Source organism: Punica granatum, chromosome 3 (genome assembly GCF_007655135.1).
Source record: "Punica granatum isolate Tunisia-2019 chromosome 3, ASM765513v2, whole genome shotgun sequence".
Classification (NCBI taxonomy): domain Eukaryota; kingdom Viridiplantae; phylum Streptophyta; class Magnoliopsida; order Myrtales; family Lythraceae; genus Punica; species Punica granatum.
This window is the reverse complement of record NC_045129.1, coordinates 14,968,695-14,979,841: the sequence shown is the minus strand read 5'-3', so window position 1 is coordinate 14,979,841 and position 11,147 is coordinate 14,968,695. Positions and strand designations below refer to the sequence as shown.

The 11,147-nt window shown below is 35.0% G+C and overlaps 1 protein-coding gene across 1 annotated transcript; it reads left to right on the top strand.

The window, feature by feature from the left end:
- The first annotated feature begins 6,078 nt into the window (after window positions 1–6,078).
- On the top strand, window positions 6,079–8,961 carry LOC116198762 (auxin-induced protein AUX22-like). Its single transcript, XM_031528993.1, has 3 exons — window positions 6,079–6,558; window positions 7,287–7,380; window positions 8,466–8,961. The coding sequence occupies exons 1-3, from the start codon at window positions 6,177–6,179 to the stop codon at window positions 8,578–8,580; spliced, it is 591 nt and encodes a 196-aa protein (XP_031384853.1). The 5' UTR covers window positions 6,079–6,176; the 3' UTR covers window positions 8,581–8,961.
- The last annotated feature ends 2,186 nt before the right edge of the window (window positions 8,962–11,147 follow it).

The window sequence follows — 11,147 nt, the reverse complement described above, 5'->3', positions numbered from 1 at the left end:
TACTTATATTAAATTGAGTCGGTGCAGTGAACTGAGGCTGTATTTGGAGCCATATGCAGACTAGTCTCCTCTTGTATTTTTTTATTTTGAGTTTTTCTCCCTTGTGTGCACCACCCAGTATATGCAAGGCCAATAGGTCCCGACTAATTTATGTTCAAGTAGGTCCATCCATGAAGAGGTAAAATCTGCCAATCGTGAAATTTTTTCCATTTATAAAACTCGAACTAAAGACCCTTATATAAGGGAAAGGAATGTCGAACCACAGAAACTAATTCACCTTGATGCATTAATCTTTTCTTATTCCGGTTTTGATACATACAACTGATCCTACATCTTGCAAGGTAAGGGCTGACCTGATTCCATCGCTGTATATATAAAGCAGCATTATTGTTTAACAAGATTTTTTTTCCTTTTGATTGTTACAAGAGATATCCATAAAGAATCGGTAAGTGAGAAAAAAAAATAGTGGTCAATAAAAATTCCACTCATGAGAATTAAATTTAAAATGTTGGTCTGGGCTTCTGATTGATGGGGAATGCCACCGTACTGAACTTCTTCTTGCGACTAATACTTAGCCAAATAAGTACCTCATTTTTTTTTAACAAGCGTAGGTTTAAACATTGAAAATCTATATACAGGTATATAATCTTATGTATATATTTGAGGAATCTCACGAATATGTTGGACAATAATAAGCAGGTCGATTGGCAATTTGTTTTTCTTTTCAACATGCATCACCTAATATCCGTTTAAGCCCCGACTTGTTCAGGTTCGAGTGTTGGTCCCCTAGGGACTAAATCTCTACCAGTCGTTGATTTTCTCCATTTATAAGACTCAAGATTTTATAAGTGCCAAAACACATGAGTGTGTTTAGGATGACATGATACGGCATATACGCTTATATATACACTTAGACATTACTATTGTTAGTATTAAGGGCAGTCCATGTGGTTGAGTTTACAAAGCATGCCCTTCTTTTTATTTAGTGTGGAGTGTCTATACTTCTTAAAGAGTTATATAACAAATTAAGCATCAATATCAAATTGGGAAGAGCGCATGCAAGTGGTACTATAGTTTCCGTCCTGCTATAGTAAGACCTGACAGCATTAATCTCATAAAACTTAAAAAATACTTCATTTGGCTTAAGCATGGTCTCGGATTCGAGTATTCATGAATGCAGAAAATCCACGCTGCGAGAGTTTTATCTGATAGTGGGCTGACTTGGCTTAATTGGATTAGTCTAGACCCAATTGAATTTTCGGATACCAGGGTTCACACAAAAAAAAACATGACCTAACTCAATTCTAGAAACCATTAACCAATTAATTAAACCAAAAGACAATATCGAATGCCATATTGTCTCTTGTCCCTCTTTTGTTTTCTCCTTTTTCTCTTTTTCTTTTTCTTTTTTTTTCCCCTTTTGGGGTGAATTGCTCGAAGCACTTTATTCTTTTTGCCCTTTGAAGCATTGATCAATTAATTAAGCATCTCTCATTTCAAGATCCATGTGTGTGCACTTAAACAACTTGAATGAAATTATATAAATGAGGTTCTATATATCATGTGAATTATATGTTTATACTTTTAATTTTGGTAAAATGTGTTTTTGGGGTATAGAGACTTCTATTTCAGATGTTGTGGTCCAACGTAAGACATGGAGCATAGAGGCTTTAAGAACGGGCTCCCATCACAACAAGATAAATTATGTTTGTAGTATTGGTCCTTCCCTAAACTGCAATCCAAATAATTGGCAAGTGTGTAAATGAATGGATTTTGATCTCAACTTGTTAAGAGTTGAACTTGTTTAGGATATACGAAGTTGATCCCACAGTCCTCCACACGAATTTGATACCCTTGACAATGCCATTTGTGAATCACCATATGCTTTCGACGATTAAAAGCATGTGGCTCTCCCCATCTTAATGAATACAAGAAAATGAGGTAATCGTCAATAGCTCAAGTCTTCAACCGATGACAACCACAAATTTTGATAGGATACATAAAGTGAGTGTCCCTGATCATTCCGAAGAAAACACATTCGTTTCCGGGTTTCCTATTATTATAATTTGTATATGTATCTAAAAATAGATAAAGTAATATTAGAACGAAATATATTATTGCAATAATTAAATTATACAAAAATAATATTTTAATATATATAATATTGCATTTATGATGAAAGAAACGTGGGTTAATTCAAGCGGTCCGACGCTTGGTCCGTTTATGCAAAGGGTCGAGTTCAAATTTTTGTGAATACAGAAAATCAATGCTATGAGAGATTTACCCCTTAGTGGGCCGATCTGACTTGACTGGATTAGTCAGAGCCATACTAGGTTTCACACCAAAATAAATTATATAGTGGAATTAAATTAACTAGAAGAACTAACTCAAATTGTACGAAATTATTATTGTCAAGTAACATCATAAAAAATATTATTTTTTAGAAAGTATATAATACACACGTTACGAAGAAAAAGTGTAATAGAGATAATCCTCACTTATAAAGAGAGAGTAAGATATAACTGATCGGGGTAAGGTACGAGGAGAAATAAAAGTGGAAAAAGATGGTGTAATAAGTACCGTAAAATATCCACTAGATCTGTAAGTGATTTGGCCGGATCAAATCCAAAAGTTCGAGCTAATAAGTTGTAAAATCTAATATCTTATAAACCCATACTTTTCTATTCTATTTTTTCCCGTGAGATTAACTCTCAATACATGTCCTTATGTAGTAACATATGGCTCTGACATTCACCTGCCACATGATCTTGAAGAACCCACCCTAAAAAAGAAACAGTTAAAGAGACCACGAGTTCGACACTCGAGCCCATACGGGCGCACTTCGGCTGCTGTCGACAAAAAGACTTAGCATTGTGTGAGTCCATCTGGTTGCTTGCGGAAACATAACCCGTTCTGATACCATGTAAAATATTCACTACTTCTCTAAACAATTGAGCTCATATCCAATTCAAAAATTCAAGTTGACAGGTTGTGAAACCTAATTTCTTATAAACCCATACTTTTCTATTCTATTTTTCCATGTGTGATTAATTCTCAGCAAGTACATTCTAATGTTTGTATTTATTAAAAATTTATCACAGTGAATTTGAAAATATAATTTTATATATTGAGAAAAACTTTGAATTATTGAGATTTAATTTTCTCAAAAAGCTCTTCGATTATACACTAAATAAAAATAACGTACAAAAATATCTAAAATTTGTTCAGTATAAATGTATTAAGGATGTGGACAATGAGGGATAAACACATCAATGAGAGAGACTTGAAAAATCGATTTTAAAGGAGTCAAGGGTTTACCTGAAAAGCAATCATATCGCTTCCTTATTGCACTTGTCAGTTTTAAATATTTATCTTAATTGAAGAAATCTAAGATGATAACAATTTAGTAATATTAAGAAAAAAAATGGATATCCAACTTTCTTCAAGTTTTGTCTCTGGGTGAATATCATTTTTTTGTTTATTTTAAATTTCATAGACAGGTAATATATTTATTGGACTCTACGATCTTCCAACATCCGACACCAACACATTATTTACGTCAGAGACCATATATACAGGTTTTTCCCGATAGATAATCTCTTTCCGAGTCCGTACAGGCTAAATGCCTCCAACATGGGTTAGTTGAGGTGGTATGACATCCCTTCATGTCAAATAAATGTCTTGGTTCGATTCTAGTAAATAAAGAAATTTTACAAGATTGGGGAGAGTTTCACTTTTTATAACTTATAGGGGAGAGTTTCACTTCTTAAATTACAGGTACCGGGTAAATGGGGAAAAAAAAAAAGCGTTTCTAAAGTCGTGAGTTACGGGAGTTGCAAGTGGTAGAGAACAACTAGGGATATGGTACGTGGGAATCAGTGCATGTAGTGTACCCCCGACAGACAGAGACGAGAGCGAGTGATTGTCACCAGCTGGACCTTATTCCCCAACTTCAGTTTCCTTTCAACTTATGCTGGCTATCTCTTGTTCTTCTTCTTCTTATGTTTAAATTATATGCAATTTGATTTCCCTGGCAACACATGTTGGCCATTCATGTACCCTTATGGGTGTGACATGAATATTATTCCTTTGTCTTCAAGCAACCATACAACCAGTACAAATCCAACTAATTACACCGATTTTATGCATGGACCATATCGCGAGTTCAATTCAAAAATACAATAATTGATACACTTTTCTTGTGATCCAAAAGAAAAATTCTATAATACAATCAATTGTAAAAGTGATATCATTGTGCGGTCGTGAATTATTTACTAAAACACATCTGAATAAAAGTTTTCCGAAATAGAATGATTTACTTTATTTTTTCGTCTAAAACTATTCAAAATATGATAAATTTATTTTACTTATTGGCAATGTGCAAAAAAAAAATCAAGTAATTTATGCTACGTTTGGTTTCAAAGTAGGATTTTAAAATCAGATTTTGATTTTGAAAATAAGTGGTATAAATGGGGTCCACCCTTTGACTTTATATGAATTATTTTGTTTTGTTGTGAAAAAGGAGTGGTATAAATATGACCCATTTTTTGATTTTGTATAAGTTATTTTGTTTTGTTGTTGATATAATTAAGTTAAAATAGGATTTTAAAATCTTACTTTGAAACCAAACAAGCCATTACTCCAAAGTAATTTTACTCAAGACATACGTGTGATTTACACATAATATGCATATATAATTTACTTGATAGACGACCTTTCTTTATATCTATATTTATGCATGTTACATATATATATATATATATATAATGCGCATGTAAATCTGATTATTGATTATTTTTACTCTTTTTTTTTGTTATAAAGGAGACCATGAGCTTAACGGACAGGAAACAAGAATGGGAATTGAAAGTATTCATCATTGAGAAGAAATTTAAATAGTGCATTTGGTTTGTAAGTAACATTTTAAAATTAGATTTTGATTTTGAAAAAAAAAGTGGTATAAATGATTATGTATGGGGTCCACCCTTTGACTTTGTATAAGTTATATGATTTTGATTTTGAAAAAGAGTGGTATAAATGGGGCCCACCCTTTGACTTTGGATGAGCTATTTTGTTTTGTTGTGAGTAGAATTAAGTTAAAGTCAGATTTTAAAATCTCACTTTGAATCCAAACGGAGCATGGCTCCTTTCCCTAATTCAGTATATTCATGGATAGATATAATAGACCTAACATATTAGAACTTCTAACAAGTTTTAATAGTATCGTGTAATTTTTATTGGGTGTCTGTCAGGTCGAGATTTTGGAAAGAAAATGAGTCCAACCAAACTTATAGGCTTAACGGATGAAAATTTTACCATCTTTCTCCATCATAAAGTTTCTATTCCCTTTCATTATCAAACATTAATTGGAATCTTATATAGCTGCTACTGAATAGCTACTGTCACTCCCGTTTCAGAAGTCATTCTTCTCTCAAAGGCATGTGCTATATTTTGATCACTTGCCTTGCTACTTTCCTTCAGTTGTATTGTATTTTTTTTTGGGTGAATATTTGTATCGTTCACTTAATAAATTATAAGCTAAAGCTTATTCATTTAAGAGAGAACGTTAATGCTAGAGGTGTCGACCGTGTGTAATTTTTCAATGTAAATTCATCATGATGATGATGTATATGCATGCATACGCATGTGCAATGTCCATCCATGCTCGCACATCATCATCATGATGGATGCGTATATATGAACTGGAACCTTATATTAATTACATGGGACATGCATGTTCCATGATTTACTCCCTTCTTTTCTTACATGGGGTCTCATCTGAAAATGGGGTACCCAACTTCAGGAAAAATACGTATACAGCAAAAGGACTGATCTCAGCCTCTCAACCAGGAAAACCCACATGGGGCTGTCACCTTATCAGATGGCCACGAGGAGATCCCACCAAATCACCGATGATCAACAACCCTTGGATCTGTCCGTCCCCATTGTCCAGCTTATAATGCCGGCCTTTTATTAGTCTCATGAGAAGCATAGCGGGACCCGCTCTTGCCTCTCATGTGACCGACCATATACCCGCAATAGATCTGTCATGTCCTCTCCCCTCGTATAAAAACTCTTCACCCACTTTATAATCATAAACCCTCTCATCAACTCTTAACCTAGCCTTGAAGAAGAAGCAAAATCTATTGCCTTGACATTGCCGGCGACGATCCAAAGAAATGGAGAGAGGAGGGCTAGGGCTTGAGATCACGGAGCTGCGTCTAGGGCTTCCAGGGGCAGACGGTTTGAGTTTTGCAGAGAAGAACGAGAAGAAGAGGGCCTTCTTGGAGATTATCGAGGAGGGGTTGGGATCGAGTAAGGGGCACGATGATCGGAAGGCCCCTCCAGCGAAGAGTCAGGTTGTGGGGTGGCCCCCGGTGTGTTCGTACCGGAAGAAGAACAGCTTCACCGAGAAAGATCGTGCTGAGAATTCAAAGAATACATGCGTGAAAGTTAGTATGGATGGAGCAATATATCTCCGTAAGATTGATCTAAGCATGCAAAACGGATACTCGGAACTTGCCTCAGCTCTCGAGAAGCTCTTTGGGTGCTATGGCATTGGTAAGTTTGAGTGTAGCTAGATAGTCATTTCGATCTCACTTTCCACTTATTTCGCTTTTACATTTATATAATTTCATTTAATACAAACATAAGTATAGGAAAGTAGGCTGCCGTCCTAACTCAAAATAGAAGGTGCGGGTAGAATAGTTTTTCTTCAGTACGTACGTAGTGGTTATGATTTCACTAGCCAACACACCCTCTTAATTTTGTTCTCACTGGCTAAGCTAATATTAGATGGGTCGGCACATGAGACCATGTAACTGTACATTGCCAAAATTCAGGTTATCGGCAACCATTAGATGGGATAATATCATGTAATGGAGATAGTTTACATAACAGTTGGGAAAATAATTAAGTTCATATGTATATAACATGCTTCCTAGATTAATTGGTGTGTTGCCATAGCACCATACACTTTTATGTAATTTTCACTTGGAGTGAAAAGAACCTCAAAATAGATCTATTAAGCCTGGCAAAGCATAATAGATACATATATCCCTCTAGATGCAAAGAATGACAAATAAATTTGTACATGCGACGATCACCCGTAGAAAGAATCATAGTCGGTCCATATAAACATTTTATGAGTCCATTTTGACTACATCATATATTTGCTCCATACGCACAATATATACAAAAAAAACTATAGTAAATTATTTATTGTCGAATAACTATTAATTTTTCCAATATTAATTGTTATAAAATTATTAATAAGCATTAATTTACAGGTGAGGGATTGAAGGAGGCAGAGAGTGGTGAATACAAGCTCATCTACGAAGATAAAGATGAGGACTGGATGCTCGTCGGAGACGTTCCATGGGAGTAAGCCCCTTAACTCAAATCCCATTTATGTTGCACTTTTTTATTTTTAAATATATATATATATATATATATTTCTAATATGTATTAAAGGAAATTGAATCGGCTTAATGAATCTAAATCATTTCAATATGTTATAGCCTCTCTTCAGGATAAAGAATTTGTATGACGACCATTTGCTGTCAGAATTTCACCCAAAGAAATAAAATCTGGGAAAATTAGGTCCGAATCGGGTGACCAGTGATGAAAATCAAATGAATGAGAAGGAGAAGGATGGAGATAGTTCTTAATGCCTATAGATCGATCTCTTCAATTGGCGGAAGAATAGGATAATTGTGCATCACAAGTTAAAATCTCTGACAATCTTTACATAAAATCGAAAATTAATCTTGTTGAAAACAGATAACTACCCTTTTTTTTTGGGTGGGGGGGTTGGGGGGGGGGGGGGGGGGGGGGGGGGGGGGGGTGTGGATAGATAAATATCTTAAAATCTCTAAAATATTAACAGGCATAATTAGCTATATTCCTTTAGCCTCTAAGCTCTAACTACCTTAGATCTTATTTGATATATATTGGATGTTAAATCAGCCCTAATACATATTTCAATTAGAATATTATTAATAATATTAATTGAAGATTCTCTTCATTCGGGCAAGATGCTTGAGTTGTACTAGTGACACATTGATTAGAACGTTGTTTTGACGAAGATTTATATGTAAAGATGTTCTTATTTTATTTTATTTTGAATTATTATGCACCGACTCCCTTGTCGTGCAATTCATGTGAGGTGGCCGACATAAACGAACTTCGTCATTATGTTGTCGACAACTTGACCCGAAATTTGTCGTCAAAAGCCCCAACTTGGTCGAGGCAAGGAACGCTCCTTTTGCCGCCACATTTTCCATAAGCGCCCAATAACGTCAAATTCGTAATTAATCGATTAAACATACTTTGAAGAATGAAATCAGATGCTGACAGATGAAAGCTAGGCAAAAGTCCTCTGTCTACTTTTGTAATAGTATATACCTTATATTCCAAATAAATTACCATGATTTCATATCTTATATATGTGCTCTTGTTTAATGCAGAATGTTCATAGAATCATGCAAGAGGCTGAGGATCATGAAGGGATCAGAGGCAAAGCACTTGGGGCTGTCGCAGGCAAGGGACTTTCTCAAAGGAGCCTTCTTGAAAGATCAGTGAAAGAACTCCAGCCATGACACCGGAAAATTAAGCTTAAAAAGAGCAATGAACCACAAAATATTCGCCCGGAGAAAATAACTCAGTTAGTTGTCTTCGTCGAGAGTTTAACATCATGGTTGATCTTCTTAATTATGTATAAGTCTACACATAAGATTAATTAATTAATTAAACAATAATTAGTTTCTTTTGGGTGAAGTGTCTGTTTAATTTAGTGATTAAATACATGGTATCTGCTTCCGTTGTTAGTGCACTTTCCTTATTTACCCATAAAGATCCATGGATATGGGTAAAACATGTCTCTGTACCGTTGTGATTTAGTTATGGATGATGATCATCTTAATATGTGTGAATTTAAGTCAGTACGTACGTATGTCTTGTTGATGATTGTCACTGTTTCAAAATAATGAATTGTGATATGATTGGTTTAATTAATTCTTATATCCAACAAGGTTGCCCGTACTAATTGCAACAACGTGTAGTTAATGCGATAAAGTCCTAAATGGTCTTCCCTTAATATGACATGGCGAGGAAAAACCTATAGAATTATTTCATTTATATAAATTCAAGGCCCCTTCCCATGTGTTTATAAGCCCGCTTATTTATTCCTTTTTTGTAATTTAGTTGTTTACTTCCAGCATGAATCCTGATAGGATTATTCAGAAATTCTTCAGCGGATTCAGTGATGGTAAAGCATTTCTTCGTTGGTCTCTTTTTTTTTTTTTTTTGCTGAATTCTTCGTTGGTCTCTTATGTTGCCCATCGGAAATCATAAATCAGCGAAACGTGAAGTGAAACACTCACTGGTTGAATTGCGATCAACTTGCTAGAGTTACCGGAACTGGTGAATAAAGTTGCCACAATTAACATCCCTAATTGCCTGAAGTCACAAAGGACTGATCCTTCTATCCAAACTGGTGCCAAAGAATACAAGTAATTACTAAACCTTAGCTAATTAATATCACCGGTAGTGTGGGCGGAGACGGGGAAGGAGATGCTACTAGTTCAAAGGAATTACTAAACCTTTGCTTGGACCTAAAAAGAGAAGGTGAGGAGAATCAAAAGAATGTGTAGTGGGGTGGTGCACGCTCTTGTCGGATAACTTATAAGAGGTTACAGATTCAATACTCAGTAAGATTACCCATGCCCATTGATTTACTATTGCTCCGGTTGGTACGCCGAAATGAAATAATTTTTTGTATAGTGAATGTAATTATATTGAGAGAAAAACAATTATTTTTAGATTGAACTAGAGAATATGAAGGATTAAATTTAATTAGATAAACTTATTTTTCATGATATCATTCTATATATCATATGTTTACATATATAAAACTAAAAGATAATTATATGTAGGGTATATTGCACCATATAGCCTACCGTTGACAGATATTCTTAGATCTATTTCAACATCGATTTTTCGCCTGAGGCATCCCAATATTGCTAATTTGATATCACCATCTAGCCCCAAGAGATAGTTGGTGAAATAAAAATAGCAACGTTGGGATACCTCCGGCAAAAAAACAACGTTATGATAGATCTAAGAATATATGTAAACGTTAGGTTATATGGTGCAATAAACCCCTATATGTAAAACTTAGTAGAAATAATGGAATGAGTATTCCTTAAGTTTTTCAAAGGAATGACCATTCGATCATATCATAAAGAAATTTCCCTTTTAACTCATACAAGCGTTTCCATATAAAGAAATGGAGTAGAAGGATGGATTTTCATTCCATTCCTTTCCATTCCATTTCGATATAACAAGCAGGACCTTAGAATTTTTATTTCATTATACTTACGGGTCTCTCTTGTAATTAGGAGGAAAAAAAAAAGGGTGAGGAGAAACTTGTATAGACCTTAAAATTTCTTCTCCACTCCCTTTTCTTTTCCTTCGTTTCCTTCTATCTGTACTTGATAAATATAAAAGTGTTGGAGCTCCTTTATTTGATTCTCCACATTTTACTTCCTAAAATACCCTCATATATATCATAATATTCCAATAATGCCCCTATATGAAAGAGACCATTCCCTATGCCTCCTTTTGCCTCTTCCTACGCGCCCTCTCGCTATCTTAAAGCCATCTTCTTGCTGATTGGTTCCCCCTTACATGGATACACTAAATTCATTTTGCCTCACAGTTTTTCAGTTTTTGTTTCCAATTGTTTTTTTCTTTTTTTCTTTTTTCTTTTTTTCCAAATCTTCACTGCCATTCTATCCCTATGCTAAAAAAAATTGAAGCTCTTTCCATTGTTTTCATTATAGGTTACCAGTTGTGTTTCATTTTCAGTTATTTAATTTGTCTCCCCATGTACCTCTTCGATTTCCTCTTATTCAGTTTCCTCTTATTTTTCAACCTTTCCCCATCACATGCATTGCCCTCTTTCTTCTTTTTTTCTGCAGTTTTTGTCGCCCTCCCAAGTTTTTGAAGTCGCAACTGATCATTCTCATTGATAACTCCGCTCTTGTGTGGTAGTTGATTTCGGTGATTTCTGTCCTTGTGCATCGACACTTGCAGAGGGGGGTAGCGCTCCACTGTTAATGGTTGTTGGAACTCCAAGTAGTAAGTCA